Source organism: Chiloscyllium punctatum, chromosome 42 (assembly GCF_047496795.1).
Source record: "Chiloscyllium punctatum isolate Juve2018m chromosome 42, sChiPun1.3, whole genome shotgun sequence".
Lineage (NCBI taxonomy): Eukaryota > Metazoa > Chordata > Chondrichthyes > Orectolobiformes > Hemiscylliidae > Chiloscyllium > Chiloscyllium punctatum.
The window spans coordinates 15768442-15793075 of NC_092780.1; the positions used below are offsets into that span (position 1 = coordinate 15768442).

General features: G+C 44.3%; 3 protein-coding genes across 3 annotated transcripts; all 3 read left to right on the forward strand.

Annotated features, from left to right (window-relative positions):
- The first annotated feature begins 8508 nt into the window (after positions 1-8508).
- LOC140465554 (heat shock protein 30C-like) lies at positions 8509-9553 on the forward strand. Its single transcript, XM_072561094.1, has one exon. The coding sequence runs from the start codon at positions 8699-8701 to the stop codon at positions 9356-9358; it is 660 nt and encodes a 219-aa protein (XP_072417195.1). The 5' UTR covers positions 8509-8698; the 3' UTR covers positions 9359-9553.
- A 9196-nt stretch (positions 9554-18749) lies between these two features.
- LOC140465521 (heat shock protein 30C-like) lies at positions 18750-19543 on the forward strand. Its single transcript, XM_072561061.1, has one exon. The coding sequence runs from the start codon at positions 18860-18862 to the stop codon at positions 19541-19543; it is 684 nt and encodes a 227-aa protein (XP_072417162.1). The 5' UTR covers positions 18750-18859.
- A 3849-nt stretch (positions 19544-23392) lies between these two features.
- LOC140465555 (heat shock protein 30C-like) lies at positions 23393-24401 on the forward strand. The gene has a single exon (XM_072561095.1). It carries the CDS (start codon positions 23547-23549, stop codon positions 24204-24206), a length of 660 nt encoding a protein of 219 aa, XP_072417196.1. The 5' UTR covers positions 23393-23546; the 3' UTR covers positions 24207-24401.
- Positions 24402-24634: the final 233 nt, after the last annotated feature.

Sequence of the window (24634 nt, forward strand, 5' to 3'; positions counted from 1 at the left end):
TGGCAAGATAGAAGGAGAGATCACCGATTAAATTGTTGCTTCAATCCAAAGAAGTCCCCAGACCGTGGGATGTTGACAGGGGCCCTGCTGTTGTATTTGTCTGTCTTGTGTTTGTCCTGTTTTTCTCTCATCTGTTTGTCCTGTGTGTTTCTGTGTTTGTCAGTGCTGCAGTCTGTTCTCGAACCAGAGTTTCATGAGGTTGCGGGACTCCCAATCCTCAGGAGAGGGACCACCCTGGGGACAAGTCTAACTTGTCCAGCTGAGGCAGCGGTCCGTGGACACTGAATCTCTTCAGGAAGTAACAAGTGCCACTGTAATCATCAGGCTTGGAGAGTAAGGTGGGGAATACCCTGTTTATACAGGTCACCAGCCAATATCGTTTGGGAGCAGAATAGGGAAGGTAGGTACGGCGACCCTTAATGGCATGACTTTTGATAAGTTTAGGGAAGTGGTCAGCCCTAACGCCCCCACCCACCCCACACCCCCCCAAACTTGAAATCATGGTGTCCCGAAACCTTTGAAAGAAAAGCAATCCCTCCCAGCACCACAGCCCTCCCTCAGTACACCACACATTCCTTGTTGCTGAGGAACTTGATCCTGGGGTGGTTGGATGAGGGGGCTGTGTTACTGGCTTCCCAGCTGCACAGGGCAGCAGAGACAGAGACAGTGACAGAGAGAGAGAGGGAGACAGGGACAGAGAGAGAGGGAGTGAGAGAGAGAGAGAGAGACAGGGACAGAGAGAGAAGAAGTGAGAGAGAGAGAGACAGGGACAGAGAGAGGGAGTGAAAGAGAGACAAGGACAGAATCAGAGAGAGAGAGAGAGGGACGGGGAGAGAGAGAGAGAGAGAGACAGACAGGGACAGAGAGAGAGTGAGAGAGAGAGAGCAGAGACGGTCCGGCAGTCTGTCACAGTTCATGCTGGTACTCAGCAGGGACTTCGTGCCTGGACGCACATGATCACTGAACATTCGAGAAACTTGGACTCTTTGGGTTCAGCCTTGCATGCACATTTGCTTGCTGGTGATTGAACGTTTCAATCCATGCAGCTGAAGATCCAGAGGTGTCTTGAATTAATTTGCATTTGGTGATCTATGATGCTTTTTCTTTTAAGGAACAATGAGTAATTATGAAATGAAAGTTCTGCATAAGTTTTATTAATAAGGTATTAATGTTCCTTCTCTTCATATACACCATGACTGCCCTGCTGTCACTCTCGAACTAGTCAAAGAATTGACTAAAGTAGATCCATGCGGTTGCACTAAAGCTAAATTGGCTTCAGACTGTACACTGCTTCTCTATCAGAGTTTTCAGAAATATGTTTATTTAAAAATAATACAATAAAGTAAAATGAAATAGTATAATACAGTGGAAGTAACATTTTGGCATCCTGGATTAAGGTACAGAATGATTCTGCGTGAGAATAAACATGAACTTTATACGGCTGAATTAAAATGCAAAAGAAAACTGTAAAACTAAATCTCCCAAACTACCAATACTGCTTTCAGAAAATTATATTGCCATAATTAAATGTTGCTTCGTGGTCCAGATAATTTTAAGCCTGCAGCATCTCATCAGGGAGTATGAAGGACCCATGGTAGAGTGACTATCTGACCCTGTCAAATTCAGCATCAGAGCTGTCACTGTCCCCAATACAGCAATGATTTCTGCTTCATGCTCAGTGGCCCTCCTGGGTCAGCAGACATTGTGCAAGTTGAATGCCAGCATCCACTGCCCCCCTCAGGGTCTCACGCTGGAAATCCTGGATACACACTACTCCATGCTGTGGGCAGCCATTTCCCTCGAAGCTCCGGCCCTGCCAGCTCCAGCTGCGCCTGGTCGTGCTCACAAGCACCTAGATTCCCCTCAGTTGTACTGGGGTTGGGCTTTCTCTTTTAGAAGTGTAACCCCTCCACTTTGACTCAGTAGGTCAGGCCCCCAGCCCCCCGGTAGAGGTTGCCCAACTTGGGCAGGATGAGTTCTGTGTGCGTTGCGCTCCTGCAATACTCCAAGCCACTTTTACCACACAAACCCTGGCACTGCCCCCTCCCATGAAAACCCCCTGTTGCTGGCCCATGTTCCAGCATCACTGTGGACACAGCACCCCAACCATGCACGCCAAGTGTTGTTCACCCTAATACACACAGTCACTCTCAAACAGAGAGCCAACCTGTACCCTATACGGCAATACCCACTGTCGCCAGCAGCAGTCGAAGGGATCTACCCGGTTATTGACTCCTTCCTACAACAGGGTGTCCTAGTTCCCATGACCAGTCCATGTAATACACCCATGCTACCCATCCCAAAACCCGGGAGGCCCAGAAAGTGGCGTTTTGTCCAGGATCTGAGGGCTGTAAATGCAATTGTGGCTCCCTGCTCCGCAGTAGTCACGGACACGAACACCATACTCAGCAGCATCCCTGCTTCCGCCACCTGTTTTTGTGTGATTGACCTCTGCCCAGCCTTTTTCTCTATTAAATTGGTCCCCGAGAGCCAGTACCTTTTTGCTTTTATGTACGGCGGCTGCCAGTACACATGTACCCGGCTTCCCCAGGGTTACACGGAGAGCCTCACAGTCCCCGCAGCTGCAGTACACTGCACCCTCTCCACCCTAGACCTGCCGTGCCACAGCACCCTCCTCCAATACAAGGTCGATTTATTACTGGCCTCTACCTCGGCTGAATTGGACACACAGGACACTGAGGCATTGCTCCACTGTCTAGCAAAAGATGGACACAGGGTTTCAATGGAGAAAATGCAACTCTGCCAATACAAAGTACAGTCCTTGGGATACAAACTCTCACATGGCCTCAGGGCACTATCCAAAGAACGGGTCATGGCCATTACTCAGCTTCCCCCGCCAGCCACAAGAACTCAGCTGCAGGCTTTCCTGAGAATAGTAAATTATTGCAGGCACTGGATCCCAGACCACCGTGCCATTGACGAGCCCCTACGGGAGGCATCCTCACCAAAGCAGCCAACAAAAGTGACCTGGACACCAAAGATGGAACAGGCATTCACTGAATTAAAACAGCGATTAGTCTCTGCTCCTGCCCTGGGGGTTCCAGACAAAACTCAGCCATTTTACCTCAATGTCAATGAATCCGCGGAGTTTACTTGCGGCATCTTTACACACCTCCATGGGGATCTCCAGCGCCCTGATGCTTTTTACTCTGTACATTTACCGCCTGTTGTAAGGGGAATGCTGCTGTGTTTGAGAGCTGTGGCAGCAGCCGCGATAACAGTAGAAAAGGCAACCCCCCATCGTGCTGGATCACCCATGCACTGTTTTGGTTCCCCATTCGGTCTCCCTGCTGCTAAATCCAGCAGCAACCCAGCATTTCACTGCCACCTGGAGAACTGGCTATGAGGTCACTTTATTGGCCAAAGCTAACCTGTCCATACAGCGTGCCCCTGCCCTGAAACCCACCACTTTGCTCGATGCTGTTTGTCACAGGACGGTTCAAGCCCCATGTCTCGCACTGACAGCTGTGAATGAACTGATCATTCCCATCAACATCATCCTGGATACAAGAACCACTCCCCGGCTCAAACCTGACCAAGAGGCTGACGAACAGGAGAATGGGAAGGATGTGGTGAACATGAAAGATGAAGAACAGGTGTCCAGTTAAGACTCTGTTACAATGAACTTTTGAAGATCTAATAATTGTTCAAAAGCAGCAATGAGTTTCTGTAATGTGAGATGAAAATATATTTTTGTCAAATCCATTGCATTCAAGTTGTAAATCTGTAATGTGCTTTTATCAGAATTCATGTACAGGTAAATTATTTATGTATGTATGTTGGAACAATGAATACTTCTGAATTTTATCTATGATCATTCTACCTTCTTACGTGATAGAAGCAAAACTGATACATCACTAATAATCTTCACTCTGACCTCCCTTATTCACGGTTACGGTAAATACACCTTTTAGGTTTGATTAAGTTCAAACTGGGCATAAAATCAGTCAGTCTAGATCTGCCTAAGTCAAACCTCAGGTCATATAGTCATAGAGACATCAAGTCATCCAGCATGTAAACTCAACCATGCTGAACAGGTACCGGAAACTTAACTAGTGCCTATATCTCTCTAAACCTTTCCTGCTCGTGTTATTGGCCAAATGTCGTTTAAATGTTGTTAGAGTACTGGCCTCTACCACTTTCTCTGCCAGCTCACCCTCTGTGTGAAAAAGTCGCCCTTCTCGTCCCTTGTAAGTCTTTCCCCTCTCACCTTAAATCTAAGCCCTCGAGTTTAGGACACACCTATCCTTGGAAGAAGACCTTGCCTGTTCACCTTATCTGTGTCCATCATGATTTTATAAGCCTCTATAAGGTCATCCTCAGCCTCCAGTCTTCCTGGAGAAAAGGTCCAAGTCTATTCAGCCTCTCCTTACAACTCAACACTCCAGTGGATCCAACATCCTTGCAAATAGTTTCAGCACCCAGCTCTGTCAAAAGATATCAAACTACAGTTCAGACACTGTCCTTGAACAATTTTCTACGCTTCAATCTCAGAGATATTCCCTGCAGCTTCACAATAATCAGAAACAACAGCTTCAAAAACAGAAGTTGCTGGAAAGGCTCAGCAGATCAAAGTGAATGTTGTGGTTCCAGTGACCATTCTTCAGAACTGAGGACACGGCCAGACCTGCTGAGCTTTTCCAACAACCTCTATTTTTGTTTATGTTTCTGATTTACAGCATCCACAGTTCTTTCAGTTTCTTTTAGCAATAACTGCTTGTCATCCAACCCAATCTGTACCCTACACTGTTACTGGATGGTGAGATGCACTTTCATTGGGGTTAAATGATTCTTGTGGCTATCGGGAATGGAAGGTCAAGTTGGTTGCGTCAAAAGACACTTTTTATGAAGGTTTTGTTTCAATAATATTAATGATGCTTTACCCTTGAACATAAAGAATAGGAACAGGAGCAGGCCATTCGGCCTTTACACTCACTTTGCTATTCCTTCAGGTCACTGATGAATTAATGATGAACTGACCACTACAATCCTGCCTCCTGGAGAACTCATCACTCGTTATTTAAACAAGAATATGTACAAAGCTTAACTACATTTAATGACACAGCCTCCACTGATCATTGAGGAAGAGAATTTAAACTGGGAATCACCTGAAAGAAGACAATACTCCTGACATGAACCTTATGTGGGTGAGCCCTTATTATTAAACTCTGCTGCTGATTTGAGGATTTCTGCCTGATGTGACACAGCCTTTCAGCAGCTAAAAAGCCAAGATTTGAATTGATTTGATTTAGTATCATCACACGTACCTAGGTACAGTGAAAAGTTTTGTTTTGCATGCAGTATAAATACATCATACCATACAAAGTGCATAATTGATAAAACAGTTCGAGGAATACAATGTTATGGCTGCAAAGAGAGTGCACAAAAAGTAAGATCAACATTAGATTTGAAATTGGACATTTCCATTCAGGAGTCTACTAATAGCAGGGAAGAATCTGTTCTTCAACATGTTGATACGTGTGTTTCAGCTGTTGGCTCTTCTGCCTGATGGAAGAGCTTGGAAGAGATTATAACCGGGGTGGAAGGGGTCTTTGATGATGGTGGTCCCCTTTCTGAGACAAGAAGCAGTGTAGATGGAGTCAATGGATGGAAGCCTGGTTTGTGTGATGGACTGAGCTCTGTTTACAAGTCTCTGTAGTTTTTTACAGTCCTGGGCAGAGCAGCTGCCATTCCAAACCATAATGCATCCAGACAGAATGCTTTCAATGTTGCATCTAGCATCGACAAAAGTAGATGAATGATCGATGGGCATGCCAAATTTCCTTCAATTCCTGAGGAAGAAGAGGCGTTGCTATGCTGACTTCACCATCACATCCATGATGGTGGTCCTGGATAGATTGTTGGTGATTGTCACTCCAGAGGAACTCGCACTCACAACCATCTCCACCTCAGCTCCTTTGACTTAGACAGGGGTGTCCCCTCCTCTTTGCTTCCTGAAGTCAGCTCTTCAGTTTTGCTGACCTTAAGGGAGAGATTGTTATCTTTGTACCACGACACTTCCTTCCTGTATTCTGTCTCATCATTGTTTGATATCCAGACTATAACAGTGATGTTGTCAGCCACATTGGAGATGGATTTCAAATGAAATTTGGCCACACCACCCATGAGTGTACAGGGAGTATAGTAAGGAGCTAAGTATACAATTTTTGGGACACCGGTGTTGAGGATTGTTGTGGAAGAGATGCTGTTGCCTATCCTCACTGATTGTGGTCTGTGGGTGAGGAAGTTGAGGATCCAGTTGTTGAGTCGAGAGCAGAAACCAAGGTCTCAGAGTTTAGAGATGGGTTTGGTTGGGATTATAGTGTTGAATGCGGAGCTGTAGTTGCTAAGTATCTTAATTATACCTCTGTTCCAGGGAGGCTAGGGAGGTGGAGTCTGCCATGGATCTTTTGCGCTGGTAGGCAAATTGCAAGGAATCAAGGCAGGCTGGGAGGCAGGAGTCGATATAAGCGATGAATAATCTCTCGAAGTACTTCATAATTATGGAGGTCAGAGGCACTGGGCAGTAGTCATTCAGGCACGCTGCATGTGTTTTCATTGGCACAGGGATGGTGGTGGTGTTCTTGAAGACCCTTTCAATCTAATGTTTTAAGGAATGGTCACTGTGGCACAGCATCAGGAAGATATGTTATACTTCCCTCAATATGATTCACCAGCTTGGTTCCATCAGTCAATTTACTGGATCACATTAACTGACAAACACGTGGTTTATAGAACAGCGAGAAATATTAACAACAATACCCTTAGTCCAAGAGCAGAAGTGACTTATGCCACAGGAGTTACATTAGAAACATATTAATCCAGCACAAATAGCAAAGAGACACAAAATTTATATTGAACCTAAAATTTGATTCGTCGTTCTCCTTCCTTGGGTCTGTTTCTCATAAACCAGGACGGCAAAATGGGAGTGTAAGGAGGTAGCAGACCCAAAGGACTGTCACAGACTGGAATTGTACTTATAGTTGCAAAGACAGAATTTGAAGAGCTTAGCAAAAGAACATGGGGGGATGGGAGTAATTGCATAGCATTTCCGAAGAGTTGACACTGATCTGATGGACCGAATGGCCTTGCCATCTGCTGTCACATTCTAAACGTATTGTTGTGTATTCTCCATTTTCCATTTTGGAAATCTCATAATTAGCCACAGGGCTTAGTAATTCAAAAAGATGCAGCAGCTTCACTTTCACATTTTTCACCTTTAAATATATTCCATGACAATTACAAAACAGCAAGTGGCTTTAAGGACGGAATAAATACTTTATTCAATTTAAAAGCGGCTGATGTAACTTTCGCCCCATTTTTCTCGGTGATAAATTTCACATCAATCTCATTCAAATTATTTAAAATACCAAAGTCAGAAAAACAAATACAGCCACTTCATTATCTCATGACATGAGTTTATATTTGAATCAATTAATCCCCTTTCTGCTTTTACAAACACTCACTTTCCAGCATATTCTCAGCTTTCTGCTCAGTTGTCAATCATTAACGTTGCTCCTCCCATCTGTGCTGTCACTCTCTGAGGACATTCCGGAAGACTCGGGAATTCCTCCAGTAGCAGTCAGTGAGTCCAGACCTCTCACAAACTGGAATTGTCCATACACTTGCTAAAACAGAATTTGCAGAGTTCGGGAAAAGACCATGGGAGATGCGAGTAATTGGATAGTGCTTCCAAAGGGATCACACCTGCCTGGTGGACCGAATGGCCTTGTTTGTTGCTGGGTTGATCTAAAGCAATTTTTCCGCATTCTTCATTTTCTATAATTGGAAATATTGTATCAAACCCATGATTCACAACGGGGTTTAATAATATGAAAGGACACAGCTTCATTTCAAAGTGTTTCATTTTTTAAAAATGTGTTATCATCATAAACAAGGGAATTGTCTGCAGGCAATCCAGACTTTACAGAACTTAAATAAAACTCATGATTTGGAGATGCCGGTTTTGGACTGGAGTGTACAAAGTTCAAAATCACACAACACCAGGTTATAGTCCAACAGGTTTAATTGGAATCACACAACCTTTGGGAGCGACACTGCTTCATCAGTTGATAGTGATGAAGAAGCGTCACTCCGAAAGCGAGTGTGCTTCCTATTAAACCTGTTGGACTATAACCTGGTGTGGCGTGATATTTTACTAAATAAAACTCATTTATAATTCCCTCCATCTGAAACAGACCAACATTACATTCATCTCGAGAAAGTTACTGAAAACAGGAACGTTACAAAAACCAAACATTGCCTCGTCCTTCCTGCTTGTCATGAGTTGTTATTTCAATAAATTAATCCTCTCTGTGTTTGAACAAACCTCACTTTCCTGCACAGACTCAGCCTTCTGCTCAGCTGTCAATCATTAACATTGCTCCGCCCATCTATGATGTCACTGTCTGAGAACATTCCAGAAGTCTGTGGATGTCCTTCAGTGGGTGTCACTGAGTCGAGTCATTCTTGTTTAAAGTCAGGCTCAGATGTGACGTCATGTATTTTCAGCTCACGTGTGATAAACCCAGCAAACTTGAGGACATTCTGGAAATGTCTGGATTTCTGGCAGTAGAATATATAAGGTGTGAGCTCAGAGTGCTGCAGCAGATCAGAGACTGAAGACTGGGAGTTCACATCAGTCAGTTTGAGGGAAGTGAGAGAAGAGGCAGAGACAATGCTGAGCTATCGGGCTTTCCACCCTTCACATCTGTGCCAGCAGCCTGTATACACACTGGCGCCTGTTGCACACAGGCTCTGGGAACCACTTGAATGTAACAGGTGGGAACAGGTGGAAGATGCGAGAAAGGGCATGAACTTCATCAATCGAGTTCTTGAGGATCTGACAGCAGAATGTTCTGGGGAAATACCAAGAACTCCAGTCAACAAATCTGATGCTAGTGGTGAAGGTAAAGCACAATCCGAGGACAAGGATGGAGATGGCTTTTCTGTGTCCCTGAATGTCCAGCACTTCTCCCCAGAAGACCTGAGGGTGAAAGTATTTGGAAGAAAAGTGCTGGTGACAGGAAAACACGAGAAGAAATGTGATGGTGGCGGCGGCTGTTACAGCTACAAATATGAAGAGTTCAGGAGAGAATTCCAGCTGCCAGAGGATGTCGATGCTGAAGCTCTTCGATGCTGTTTGTCACAGGATGGTCGGTTAAAGGTTCAAGCCCCGCACCTGGCACTGCCAGCTGTGAATGAACGGACCGTCCCCATCACCATCACCTCGGAGACAACAACCACTCCCCGGCTCAATCCTGACCAAGAGACAGAGAAACAGGAGAGTGGGAAGGATGTGGGGATGAAGAAAGCTGAAGAACAGATGGACAGTTAAGACTCTGTAATAATGAACATCTGAAGATGTAATAATTGTTCAAAAGCAGCAATGAATTTCTGTGAATGTGAGATAAAGAGATATTGCTGTCCAATTAATACTTTTCAACTTGGAAACCTGTAAAGTGCTGTTATCAATGTTCTTGTGGTTTACTTTTGAATATATATTGGAAGAATAAATACTTTTGAAATTTAATTATAATGATTCTGCCTATTTACTTGATAAAAATAAAACTGATGTATCACTCTCACTTACATTATTCTCAATTAAGGGAAAGAAGCCTTTTTGACTTGGATTAATTTAAAAGACAGAAACAAAATCAGGTGGTCACAATCTGCCTAAATCTGAGCTCAGGTCTGTCAAAAATGTCAAGCTACTGTGAAGAGACTGCGCTGAAATAATTGTGTACACCTCAGTCTCAGGGATAATCCCTGCAGCGTCACTATCATGAGCGACAACAGGTTGTCATCCAACTCAGACACCAGTCTGTCCACCACTCAGTTATTGAACGGTGGGAAACACTTTCATTGTGGTTAATTGATCATTGTAACTATCAGGGAGAGAAGGTGAAGTTACTTCCATCAGAAGCAACATAAATGTTGGTTTCTTTTTCAACAATATTAATGATACTACACACTTCAACATAAAAAATAGGAACAGTGTTGGGACCACAATGATTCACAATTTACCGAGATGATTTGGAGTTGACGACCACATGTACTGTCTCAAATTTTTTAGATAACACTTAGATGAGTGGCACAGCAAAGTGTGTGGTGGACTGTAAAACATTTCAGAGGAACTTAGATATTTTAAGTGAGTAGGTAAGGTCTGACAGAAAGAATGCAGTGGTAATATATACAAGGTCATCCACTTAGGTAAGAGTAACAATAGAAAGGACTATTACTTGAATGGTAAAACATTGCAGCGTGCTGTGATGCAGAGGGATCTGGGTGTCCTTGTGCATGAATCATCAAAGGTTAGTTTGCAGGTACAACATCTAATTAGGAACGCAAATAGAATGTTGTCTTTCATTGCAAAAATGATTGTGTTTAAAAGCAGGAATGCTATGTTGCAGCTGTATAGGGTACTCGTGAGGCCACACCTGGAATATTGAGTGCATTTTTGATCTCTTACGTGAGAAAGGATGTACTGGAATGAGAGAGGGTGCAGAGGAGCTGCACACGATTGATTCTAAAGTTGAGGGGGTTGACGTATGAGGAGACACTGAGTAGAAGGGGATTATATTCATTAAAATTTAAAATAATGAGGGGGGATCTTATAGAAACACGTAATATTAATGAAGGGAATAGATCAGATAAACGTAGAGAAGATATTTCCACTGGCAGGTGAAATTACGACAAGAGGACACAGACGCAAAATTAGGGGGAGCAGAATTAAAAATTAAGTTCTTCACCCAGAGGGTTGTGAATCTATGGAATTCTCAGCACACTGAAGTCATTGACACTACTTCAGTAAAGGTTTTTAAAGTTAAGATAGATTTTTTTGAAAAATGAAGGAATAAAGGGTTACAGTGAGAGGGCAGGTAGGTGGAGCTGAGGGCTCAAAAAGATCATCCATGACCTTATTAAGTGACGGAGCAGGTTGGAAGGGCCAGATGGCCTACTCCTGCTCCAAGGTCTAACGTTCTTATGCTATTATGTACATCAGTAGGCCATTCCACCCATCAAACACGTTTCTGTATTCCATAAGGTCAACAATGATTTAATGATGGACAGAACACTGCAATCCTGCCTCCCAGATAACTGGTCACTCCTTATTTAAACAACAATCTGTACAAAGCCTCAAACGCATTCAATGCTGTAGCCTCCACTGATCACTGGGGAAGAGAATTCAAACTGATAACCCCCAAAAGAATACAATTCTAGTGATATGTACCTTCGATGGGCAGGACCTTATTTTTAAACTAATCCTCCGACTCCAGGATTTCTGTCTGATGTGACACATCAGTTTAGCATCTACCATGTCAAGACCCTTTGAATCTAATGTTTCAATGAATGGTCCCTCTGTGCAACATCAGGAAGATGTGTAATATTTCCCTCAATGTCACTCAGAAACTTGGTTCCATCAGCATATTTACTGGATCACACTGACTGACAAGCAAGTGATTTGCAGAACAGCAAGAAATATTAACAATCTCAATAGTGCTCGAGTTGAAGCGAGCAATGCCACAGGAGATCCATTACAAAAATATTTCATGCAGTGCAATTGTCAGAGATTCTGAATTAATATTGAACCTAAATACAGTTAGTTATTCTCCTAGAGTTGTGCTATTTCTTGTGAACTGGAAAGGACAATGTTAATGTGAAGAGGGAGCAGATTCAAAGGCCTCTCACAAACTGATATTGTACATACACTTGCTAAAACAGAATTTGCAGAGTTTGGTTAAAGGTCATGGGAAATGTGAGTAATTGGATAGTACTTCCAAAGGGATCACACCGGCCTGGTGGACCGAATGGCCTTGTTTGTTGCTGGGTCGAGCTGAACCATTTTTGCGCATTCTTTATTTTCTATGCAGGAACTGCATAAAAATAAGGGCTTACCCACATAAGGTTCATGTCAGGAGTATTGTCTTCTTTCAGGTGATTACCAGTTTGAATTCTCTTCCTCAATGATCAGTGGAGGCTGTGTCATTAAATGTAGTTAAGCTTTGTACATATTCTTGTTTAAATAATGAGTGATGAGTTCTCCAGGAGGCAGGACTGTCGTGGTCAGTTCATCATTAATTCATTAGTGACCTCAAGGAATAGTGAAGTGAGTTTAAAGGCCGAATGAGTACCAGCATGAACTGTGACAGGCTGCCAGACCGTCTCTGCTCTTTCTCTCTCTCTCTCTCTCTGTCCCGGTGTATCTCTCGCTCTCTCTCTCTCTCTCTCTCTCTCTCTGTCCCTGTCTATCTCTCTCTCTCTCTCCGTCCTTGTCTCTCTCTCTCTCTCTCTCTCTCTCTTTTACTCTCTCTGTCTCTGTCCTTGTCTCTCTTTCACTCTCTCTCTCTGTCCTTGTCTCTCTCTTTCACTCCCTCTCTCCGTCCCTGTCTCTCTCTGTCTCTGTCTCTGTCCTTGTCTCCCTTTCATTCTCTCTGTCTCTGTCCTTGTGTCTCTTTCACTCTCTCTCTGTCCCAGTCTCTCTCTCTTACTCCCTCTCTCTCTGTCCCTGTCTCTCTCTCTCTCTCACTCCTTCTCTCTCTGTCCCTGTATCTCTCTCTCTTCCTCTGTTCTTCTCTCTCTCTTTCACACCCTCTCTCTGTCCCTGTCTCTCTCTCTCTCACTCTCTCTCTCTCTGTCCCTGTCTCTCTCTCTCTCTGTCACTGTCTCAGTCTCTGCTGCCCTGTGCAGCTGGGAAGCCAGTAACACAGCCCCCTCATCCAACTACCCCAGGATCACGTTCCTCAGCAACAAGGGATGTGTGGTGTACTGAGGGAGGGCTGTGGTGCTGGGAGGGATTCCTTTTCTTTCAATGGTTTCGGGACACCATGATTTCAAGTTTGGGGGGTGGGGGGGGGGGGTGGGGTGTTGGGGGCTGACCACTTCCCTGAACTTATCTAAAGTCATGCCATTAAGGGTCGCCATACCTACTTTCCCTATTCTGCTCCCAAACGATATTGGCTGGTGAACTGTATAAACTGGGTATTCCCAACCTGACTCTCCAAGCCAGATGATTACAGTGGCACTTGTTACTTCCTGGAGAGATTCAGTGTGGGCGGACCGCTGCCTCAGCGGGACAAGTTAGACTTGTCCCCAGGGTGGTCCCTCTCCTGAGGATTGGGAGTCCCGCAACCTCATGGACCTCTGGTTCGAGCTGGGAATAGAGAACAGACTGCAGCACTGACAAACACAGAAACACACAGGACAAACAGATGAGAGAAAAATAGGACAAACACAAGACAGACAAACACAACAGCAGGGCCCCTGTCAACCTCCCACGGTCTGGGGACTTCTTTGGATTGAAGCAACAATTTAATCGGTGATCTCTCCTTCTATCTTGCCAGGCTTCCCTTGCCCGTCCCGTCTGTCCCCTTGGCTGGATCAGGATCACGGTACAAGCCCTGGCTCAAGTCGGATCACATGTCTGCCGAGTTGGTTCAAATTTAGATGACCAGTTCAGGAGCGTACCCCGTCCATGTTATCAGTCAGAGTCCATGGTTGCTCAACGCCGAATTGCTGCAATAGTTGGATTGGAATTGTGGCTCCCCTCCACAGTTGTCCAGCCTTTGCTCTCGGTCTGATCGAGAGTGTGAAGCTGGAAAAGCACAGCAGGTCAGGCAGCATCAGAGGAGCAGGAGAATCAATGTTTCATGCATAAGCCTTTCATCAGGAATGAGGCTTGTGGGCCAGGGGCTGAGAGATAAATGGGAGGGTGTGGGGTTGAGAGGGGAGGGTGGGGGGGAAGTTAGCTTAGAAAGCTAACTTGGAAAGGTGCAAGGTCAGAGGGTGGGAGTGAGGGACAGGTCCAGAGGGCGGTGCTGAGTTGGAGGTTTGAGAGTGGGATAATGTGGGGGAGGGGAAATGAGGAAGCTGTTGAAATCCATATTTATCCTGTGTGGTTTCAGGGGCCCAAGGCGGAAAATGAGGCTTTCCTCCTCCAGGCGTCGGGTGGTAATGGTTTGGAAGCGGGGGCGTCCCAGGACCTGCATGTCCTTGACAGAGATGGATTTGAAGTGTCCAGCCACAAGACGGGGGTGGGATTGGTGGATGAGGGTGTCCCAGAGATGTTCTCTGAAACGTTCCGCAATAAAGTGTCCTGTCTCCACCATGTAGAGGAGACCCCAGCGGGTGCAACAGATGCAGTAGATGACATTGGTAGAGGTAGAGGTAAATTTCTGATGGATGTAGAAGGATCCCTTGGGGCCTTGGACGGAGGTGAGGGGAATGGTGTGGGCACAGGTTTTGCACTTCCTGCGATGGCAGGGAAAGGTGCCCGGAGTGAGGTATGGGCTGGTGGGAGCGTATGGACCTGATCAGGCAGTCACGGAGGGAATGGTCTTTCCGAACACCTATATGGGTGGGGAAGGAAATATATCTCTGATGGTGGGGTCCGTTTGGAGGTGGCGGAAGTGGTGGAGGATGATGCTTTATATGCGGATGTTGGTGGGGTGGAAGAGGAGGACCAAGTAGGTTCTGTCCTTGTTGCGTTGGGAGGAGTGGTGTTTAAGTCAGTGGTGTGTGAAGTGGACAAGTTGCGCTGGAGGGCATCGTCAACCACGTGAGAAGGGAAGTTGTGATCGTGGAAGAAGGAGACCTTCTGGTACTTTGAGGTGGAATTGGTCATCGTGGGAACAGATGTTGCAGAGACTACACAAGCCAGATCGACTGAAACTGACAAGCTGTTTATTACAAGCGATATCGCTGGAAGAGAAATTGATCAAGGGTTCTCTTCCCTGTGCTGAGAATCAAGCCATTTTATATACGAATATTGTACAATGATGCTAATTAAAAATAGGGAAAATACAATGGTCTTGATAATCAAGTGATCCAGTTACAACGGTGATAATCACAAAGCAGTTATCAGAAGAATGTCCTGAATCTAGATACAATGAAGCATCCTGGCAGCTTCAATCAGTTTGTAATTTGAGGAGATTCCAGCTCTCTTTGAGTGTAGATTGGATGGTCTGTTTCCTTGGCATTAAGGTGTTTCCATTGTTGCTCACCTGTGAGCCAGGTGTTCAGGTGCCTCTCCGACTGACCTGAGCTATGTGCGGCTTTGGTATCACTGGAGTACAAGACTGCCCTTAGAGCTTTGGGACAGCTGGGTTTATTGGGTCCAGGAAGCTTATTGTCAGGAAGTCTTGGGAAATGCATTTCCTGGACTGTGACCGACTACGGTCATGTCTGGTTTCCCTTGTCAGCCTGTTTGGTCAATGCTGAGGCATTCTGGGTGTTTCTTGTATTGTTTGGACAGGCTTGATTTTCTGTGTTCTGTGTGGCCATGCTGTGTGTAGGCAGATTAGCAGATCTTTTCCCACAATTATAAAATCCCGTTGCGAATCATGGGTTTGATACAGGATTTCTAATTACTGTACAGAAAATGAAGAATGCGCAAAAATGGTTCAGCTCAAGCCAGCAACAAACAAGGCCATTCGGTCCACCAGGCCAGTGACATCCCTTTGGAAGCAGTATTCAATTACTCGTATCTCCCATGCTCTTTTCCCAAACTCTGCAAGTTTTAGCAAGTGTATGCACAATTCCAGTTTGTGAGAGTCCTTAGAATCTGTTCCCTGAGGGCATAGGTTTAAGGTGAGAGGGGAACGATATAAAACAGACCTACGGGGCAACGTCTTCACACACAAGGTGGTACATGTATGGAATGAGCTGCCAAGGGAAGTGGTGGAAGCTGGTACAATTGCAACATTTAAGAGGCATTTGGATGGGGAGATGAATACGAAGGGTTTGGAGGGATATGTGATGGGTGCTGGCAGGTGGGACTAGATTGGGTTGGGATATCTGGTCGGCATGGATGGGTTGGACCGAAGGGTCTGTTTCCGTGCTGTAAATCTCTATGATTCTATGACTCTAAGTAGCACAACAGAAGGAGAATAACTACCTGTATTTAGTTTCTCTATTAATTCAGAATTTTTGACAATTGCACTGCATGTAATATTTTTGTAATGGATCTCCTGTGGCATTGCTCGCTTCTACTCAAGCACTGTTGAGATTGGTAATATTTCTTGCTGTTCTGTAAACTACCTGCTTGTCAGTCAGTGTGATCCAGTCAATGCGCTGATGCAACCAAGTTGCTGAGTGACATTGAGGGAAATATTACACATCTTCCTGATGCTGAAGATAGGGACCATTCATTAAAACATTAGATTCAAAGGGTCTTGCCATGGTAGATGCTAAACTGATGTGTCACACCAGACTGAAATCCTGGAGGATTAATTTTAAAATAAGGACCGACCCATCGAAGGTTCAATTCAGTAGAATTGTCTTCTTTCGGAGGACTATCAGTTTGAGTTCACTTCCGCAATGATCAGTGGTGGCTGCAACATTCAGTGCATTTGATGCTTTATACAGAGTATTGTTTAAATCAGGAGTGATCAGTTATCTGGGAGGCTGTGTTCTGTCCATCATTAAGTCATTGGTGACCATATGGAATACAGAAACATGTTTGATGGGTGGAATGGCCTACTGATGTTCATAGTAGCATAAGAGTTAAGACCTTGGAGCAGGAGTAGGCCATCTTGCCCCTCCAACCTGCTCCGCCATTTATTAAGGTTATGGCTGATCTTTTCGTGTCCTCAGTTCCACTTACCTGCCTTCTCACTGTTATCCTCAATACCTTCATTGTTCAAAAAGAAGGTCTATGCCCTTTGTCGCAGTTTCATCTGTCAGTGGAAACATCCTCTCTACGTTTATCTTATCTATTCCCTTCATAATTTTATATGTTTCTTTAAAATCACCCCTGTGCAGTGATTAAAATCACCCAAGGAATCAAGGCAGGCTGGGAGGCAGGAGTTGATATGAGCGATGACTAATCTCTGGAAGCACTTCACAATTATGGAGGTCAGAGGCACTGGGCAGTAGTCATTCAGGCACACTGCATGTGTTTTCAGTGGCACAGGGATGATGGTGGTCTTCTTGAAGACCCTTTCAATTTTAATGTTTTAAAGAATGGTCACTGTGGCACAGCATCATGAAGATGTGTCATACTTCCCTCAATATCACTCAACACCTTGGTTCCATCAGTCAATTTACTGGATCACACTAACTGACAAACACGTGGTTTATAGAACAGCGAGAAATATTAACAACAATACCCTTAGTCCAAGAGCAGAAGTGACTTATGCCACAGGAGATACAGTAGAAACATATTAATCCAGCACAAATAGCAAAGAGACACAAAATTTATATTGAACCTAAAATTTGATTAGTCGTTCTCCTTCTTTGGTTCGGTTTCTCATAAACCAGAACGGAAAATGGGAATGCAAGGAGGCAGCAGACCCAAAGGCGTCTCATACTGGAATTGTACTTATAGTTGCAAAGACAGAATTTGCAGAGCTTAGCAAAAGAGCATGGGAGGTGGGAGTAATTGCATAGCATTTCCGAAGAGTTGACACTGACCTGATGGACCGAATGGCCTCGCCATCTGCTGTCACATTCTATTGTTGTGTATTCTCCATTTTCCATTTTGGAAATCTCATAATTAGCCACAGTGCTTTGTAATTGAAAAGGATGCAGCAGCTTCACTTCTACATTTTTCACCTTTAAATATATTTCATGACAATTACAAAACAGCGAATGGCTTTAAGGACGGAATAAATACTTTATTCAACCGTAACAAGGACAGAACGCCCCTGGTGCTCACCTTCCACCCTACAAACCTTCGCATCAACCAAATCATCCACCGACATTTCCGCCACCTCCAAAAAGACCCCACCACCAGGGATATATTTCCCTCCCCACCCCTTTCCGCCTTCCGTAAAGACCGTTCCCTCCGTGAATACCTGGTCAGGTCCACACCCCCCTACGACCCACCCTCCCATTCTGGCACTTTCCCCTGCCACCGCAGGAACTGTAAAACCTGTGCCCATACCTCCTCCCTCACCTCTATCCAAGGCCCTAAAGGAGCCTTCCACATTCATCAAAGTTTCACCTGCACATCCACCAATATCATTTATTGTATCCGTTGCTCCCGATGTGGTCTCCTCTACATTGGGGAGACTGGGCGCCTCCTAGCAGAGCGCTTTAGGGAACATCTCCGAGACGCCCGCACCAATCAACCAAACCGCCCCGTGGCCCAACATTTCAACTCCCCCTCCCACTCTGCCGAGGACATGGAGGTCCTGGGCCTCCTTCACCGCCGCTCCCTCACCACCAGATGCCTGGAGGAAGAATGCCTCATCTTCCGCCTCGGAACACTTCAACCCCAGGGCATCAATGTGGACTTCAATAGCTTCCTCATTTCCCCTTCCCCCACCTCATCCTAGTTTCAAACTTCCAGCTCAGTTACTGTCTCCTTGACATGTCCGACCTGCCTATCTTCTTTTCCACCAATCCACTCCACCCTCTCCTCCTTGACCTATCACCTTCATCTCCTCCCCCACTCACCCATTGTACTCTATGCTACTCTCTCCCCACCCCCACCCTCCTCTAGCTTATCTCTCCATGCTTCAGGCTCACTGCCTTTATTCCTGATGAAGGGCTTTTGCCCGAAACGTTGATTTCGCTGCTCGTTGGATGCTGCCTGAACTGCTGTGCTCTTCCAGCACCACTAATCCAGTATTTGATTTTCAGCATCTGCAGTCATTGTTTTTACCCCGTCACTGAGTCGAGTCATTCTTGTTTAAAGTCAGGCTGAGATGTGACGTTATGTATTTTCAGCTCACGTGTGATAAACCCAGCAAACTTGAGGACATTCTGGAAATGTCTGGATTTCTGGCAGTCGAATATATAAGGTGTGAGCTCAGAGTGCTGCAGCAGATCAGAGACTGAAGACTGGGAGTTCACATCAGTCAGTTTGAGGGAAGTGAGAGAAGAGGCAGAGACAATGCTGAGCTATCGGGCTTTCCACCCTTCACGTCTGTGCCAGCAGCCTGTATACACACTGGCGCCTGTTGCACACAGGCTCTGGGAACCACTTGAATGTAACATGAGGGATCAGGTGGAAGAAGCGAGAAAGGGCATGAACTTCATCAATCGAGTTCTTGAGGATCTGACAGCAGAATGTTTTGGGGAAATACCAAGAACTCAAGACAACAAATCTGATGCTAATGCAGAAGGTAAAAGACAATCCGAGGACAAGGATGGAGATGGCTTTTCTGTGTCCCTGAATGTCCAGCACTTCTCCCCAGAAGACCTGAGGGTGAAAGTATTTGGAAGAAAAGTGCTGGTGACAGGAAAACACAAGAAGAAATGTGATGGTGGCAGCGGCTGTTACAGCTACAAATATGAAGAGTTCAGGAGAGAATTCCAGCTGCCAGAGGATGTCAATGCTGAAGCTCTTCGATGCTGTTTGTCACAGGATGGTCGGTTAAAGGTTCAAGCCCCACGCCTGGCACTGCCAGCTGTGAATGAACGGACCGTCCCCATCAACATCACCTCAGATACAACAACCACTCCCCGGCTCAATCCTGACCAAGAGACAGAGAAACAGCAGAGTGGGAAGGATGTGGGGATGAAGAAAGCTGAAGAACAGATGAACAGTTCAGACTCTGTTACAATGAACGTATGACATTGTAATAATTGTTCAAAAGCAGCAATGAATTTCTGTGAATATCAGATAAAGAGATATTGTTGTCCAGTTAATAGTTTTCAGGTTGGAAACCTGTACACTGCTGTTATCATTGTTCATGTAGTTTATTTCTGTATGTATATTGGAAGAATAAATACCTTTGAAATTTAATTATGATGATTCTGTCGATTTACTTGATAAAAAGAAAACTGATATGTCACTCTAACTTACATTATTCTCAATTAAGGGAAAGAAGCCTTTTTTACTTGGATTCATTTAAGACAGAATCAAAATCAAGATCTGCCTAAGTCTGAGCTCAGTTCAGTCAAAGATGTCAAGCTACTGTGAGGAGACTGTGCTGAAATAATTGTGTACACCTCAGTCTCAGGGATAATCCCTGCAGCGTCACTATCATGAGCAACAACAGGTTGTCATCCAACTCAGACACCAGTCTGTCCACCACTCAGTTATTGAACGGTGGGAAACACTTTCATTGTGGTTGATTGATCAATGTAATTGTCAGGGAAGAAAGTTGAAGTTACTTGCATCAGAAGCAACGTTTATGTAGTTTGTGTTTCAATAATCTTAATGATAATATACACTTCATCATAAAGAATAGGATCAGTGTTGGGACTGCAGTTATTCACAATTTACACAGTTGTTTTGAGTTGGGTACCATGTGGAATGTCTCAAAGTTTCCAGATGACGTTAAGACGAGTGGCACAGCAAAGTGTGTGGTGGACTGGGAAACTTTGCAGAGGAACATAAATATTTCAAGTGAGTAGGTAAAGGTCTGGCCGATGGAATACAATGTTAATAAATGAGAAATCATCCACTTAGGTAGGAGCAACTGTGAAAAGGACTATTACTTGAAAGGTAAAAGTTGCAGCGTGCTGCTATGCGGAGGGATCTGGGCATCCTTTTTAATGAATCATAGAATGCTGGAGTGCAGGTACAACACGTAATTAGGAAGGCAAATGGAATGTTGTCCTTCAATGCGAAAGAAAATGAGTTTAAAAGCAGTGAGGTTATGTTGCAGCTGTATAGAGTGCTGGTGAGGCCACACCTGGAATACTGCGTACAGTTTTGGTCTCTTACTTGAGAAAGCTTCACGAGGTTGATTCCACAGTTGAGAGGGTTGACGTATGAAGAGAAATTGAGTAGAATGCAATTATATTCATTGGAATTTGCAAGAATCAGGGGTGATTTTAAAGAAACATATAAAATTATGAAGGGAATAGATAAGATAAATGTAGAGAGGATGTTTCCACTGACAGATGAAACCAAAACAAAGGACATAGACCTTTTTTTTGAACAATGAAGGTATTGAGGATAACAGTGAGAAGGCAGGTAAGTGGAACTGAGGAAACGAAACGATCAGCCATGACCTTAATAAATGGCGGAGCAGGCTGGAGGGGCAAGATGGCCTACTCCTGATCCAAGGTCTTCCATTCTTATGCTACTATGAACATCAGTTGGGCATTCCACCCATCAAACATGTTTCTGTATTCCATAAGGTCACCAATGACTTAATGATGGACAGAACACAGCCTCCCAGATAACTGATCACTCCTCATTTAAACAATAATCTGTATAAAGCCTCAAATGCACTCAATGTTGAAGCCACCACTGATCATTGCGGAAGTGAACTCAAACTGATAGTCCTCTGAAAGAAGACAATTCTACTGATACGAACCTTCGATCGGTCGGTCCTTATTTTTAAATTAATCTTCCAGGATTTCTGTCTGGTGTGACACAGGAGTTTAGCATCTACCATGGCAAGACCCTTTGAATCTAATGTTTCAATGAATGGTCCCTATCTACAGCATCAGGAAGATGTGTAATATTTCCCTCAATGTCACTCAGCAACTTGGTTCCATCAGCGCATTGACTGGATCACACTGACTGACAAGCAAGTAGTTTACAGAACAGCAAGAAATATTACCAATCTCAACATTGCTTGAGTAAGCGAGCAATGCCACAGGAGATCCATTACAAAAATATTACATGCAGTGCAATTATCAAAAATTCTGATATTAATACTGAAACTAAATACAGTTAGTTATTCTCCTTCTGTTGTGCTACTTAGAGTCATAGGGTCATAGAGATTTACAGCACGGAAACAGACCCTTCGGTCCAACCCATCCATGCCGACCAGATATCCCAACCCAATCTAGTCCCACCTGCCAGCACCCAGCACATACCCCTCCAAACCCTTCCTATTCATATACCCATCCAAATGCCTCTTAAATGTTGCAATTGTACCAGCTTCCACCACTTCCTCTGGCAGCTCATTCCATACATGTACCACCTTCTGTGCGAAGAAGTTGCCCCGTAGGACTGCCACCTATACGGCAATACCCACTGTCGCCAGCAGCAGTAAAAGGGATCCACCCGGTTATTGACTCCTTCCGACAACAGGGTGTCCTAGTTCCCATGACCAGTCCATGCAATACACTCATGCTACCCATCCAAAAACCCGGGAGGCCCAGAAAGTGGCGTTTTGTCCAGGATCTGAGGGCTGAAAAAGCAATTGTGGATCCCTTTAAATATATTTCATCACAATTACAAAACAGCAAATGGCTTTAAGGACGGAATTAATACTTTATTCAATTTAAAAGCGGCTGCTGTAACTTTCGCCCCATTTTTCTCGGTGATAAATTTCACATCAATCTCATTCAAATCATTGAAAATACCAAAGTCAGAAAAACAAATACAGCCACTTCATTATCTCATAACATGAGTTTATATTTCAATCAATTAATCCCCTTTCTGCTTTTACAAACACTCACTTTCCAGCACATTCCCAGCTTCCTGCTCAGTTGTCAATCATTAACATTGCTCCTCCCATCTGGGCTGTCACTCTCTGAGGACATTCCGGAAGACTCGGGAATTCCTCCAGGAGCAGTCACTGAGTCCAGACCTGACACAAACTGGAATTGTACATACACTTGCTAAAACAGAATTTGCAGAGTTCGGGAAAAGACCATGGGAGATGCGAGTAATTGGATAGTGCTTCCAAAGGGATCACACCTGCCTGGTGGACCGAATGGCCTTGTTTGTTGCTGGGTTGATCTAAAGCAATTTTTCCGCATTCTTCATTTTCTATAATTGGAAATACTGAATCAAACCCATGATTCACAACGGGGTTTTATAATATGAAAGGTCACAGCTTCATTTCAAAGTGTTTCATTTTTTTAAAATGTGTTATCATCATAAACAAGGGAATTGTCTGCAGGCAATCCAGACTTTACAGAACTTAAATAAAACTCATGATTTGGAGATGCCGGTTTTGGACTGGAGTGTACAAAGTTCAAAATCACACAACACCAGGTTATAGTCCAACAGGTTTAATTGGAATCACACAGGCTTTGGGAGCGACACTGCTTCATCAGTTGATAGTGATGAAGAAGCGTCACTCCGAAAGCGAGTGTGCTTCCTATTAAACCTGTTGGACTATAACCTGGTGTGGTGTGATTTTTTACTAAATAAAACTCATTTACATTTCCTTCCATCTGAAACAGACCAATATCACATTCATATCAACAAAATCACTGAAAACAGGAACGTTACAAAAACCAAACACTGCCTCGTCCTTCCTGCTTGTCATGAGTTGTTATTTCAATAAATTAATCCTCTCTGTGTTTGAACAAACCTCACTTTCCTGCACAGACTCAGCCTTCTGCTCAGCTGTCAATCATTAACATTGCTCCGCCCATCTAAGCTGTCACTGTCTGAGTACGTTCCAGAAGTCTGTGGATGTCCTCCAGTGGGTGTCACTGAGTCGAGTCATTCTTGTTTAAAGTAAGGCTCAAATGTGACGTCATGTATTTTCAGCTCACGTGTGATCAACCCAGCAAACTTGAGGACATTCTGGAAATGTCTGGATTTCTGGCAGTAGAATATATAAGGTGTGAGCTCAGAGTGCTGCAGCAGATCAGAGACTGAAGACTGGGAGTTCACATCAGTCAGTTTGAGGGAAGTGAGAGAAGAGGCAGAGACAATGCTGAGCTATCGGGCTTTCCATCCTTCACGTCTGTGCCAGCAACCTGTATACACACTGGCGCCTGTTGCACACAGGCTCTGGGAACCACTTGAATGTAACATGTGGGAACAGGTGGAAGAAGCGAGAAAGGGCTTGAAGTTCATCAATCGAGTTCTTGAGGATCTGACAGCAGAATGTTCTGGGGAAATACCAAGAACTCCAGTCAACAAATCTGATGCTAGTGGTGAAGGTAAAGCACAATCCGAGGACAAGGATGGAGATGGCTTTTCTGTGTCCCTGAATGTCCAGCACTTCCCCCCAGAAGACCTGAGGGTGAAAGTATTTGGAAGAAAAGTGCTGGTGACAGGAAAACACGAGAAGAAATGTGATGGTGGCGGCGGCTGTTACAGCTACAAATATGAAGAGTTCAGGAGAGAATTCCAGCTGCCAGAGGATGTCGACGCTGAAGCTCTTCGATGCTGTTTGTCACAGGATGGTCGGTTAAAGGTTCAAGCCCCGCACCTGGCACTGCCAGCTGTGAATGAACGGACCGTCCCCATCACCATCACCTCGGAGACAACAACCACTCCCCGGCTCAATCCTGACCAAGAGACAGAGAAACAGGAGAGTGGGAAGGATGTGGGGATGAAGAAAGCTGAAGAACAGATGGACAGTTAAGACTCTGTAATAATGAACATCTGAAGATGTAATAATTGTTCAAAAGCAGCAATGAATTTCTGTGAATGTGAGATAAAGAGATATTGCTGTCCAATTAATACTTTTCAACTTGGAAACCTGTAAAGTGCTGTTATCAATGTTCTTGTGGTTTACTTTTGAATATATATTGGAAGAATAAATACTTTTGAAATTTAATTATAATGATTCTGCCTATTTACTTGATAAAAGTAAAACTGATGTATCACTCTAACTTACATTATTTTTAATTAGGGGAAAGAAGCCTTTTTTACTTGGATTAATTTAAAAGACAGAAACAAAATCAGGTGGTCACAATCTGCCTAAATCTGAGCTCAGGTCTGTCAAAAATGTCAAGCTACTGTGAAGAGACTGCGCTGAAATAATTGTGTACACCTCAGTCTCAGGGATAA

Coding starts and splice junctions, on each gene's coding strand:
- LOC140465555 (XM_072561095.1), top strand. CDS start 23,547: ATGCTGAGCTATCGGGCTTTCCATCCTTCACGTCTGTGCCAGCAACCT.
- LOC140465521 (XM_072561061.1), top strand. CDS start 18,860: ATGCTGAGCTATCGGGCTTTCCACCCTTCACGTCTGTGCCAGCAGCCT.
- LOC140465554 (XM_072561094.1), top strand. CDS start 8,699: ATGCTGAGCTATCGGGCTTTCCACCCTTCACATCTGTGCCAGCAGCCT.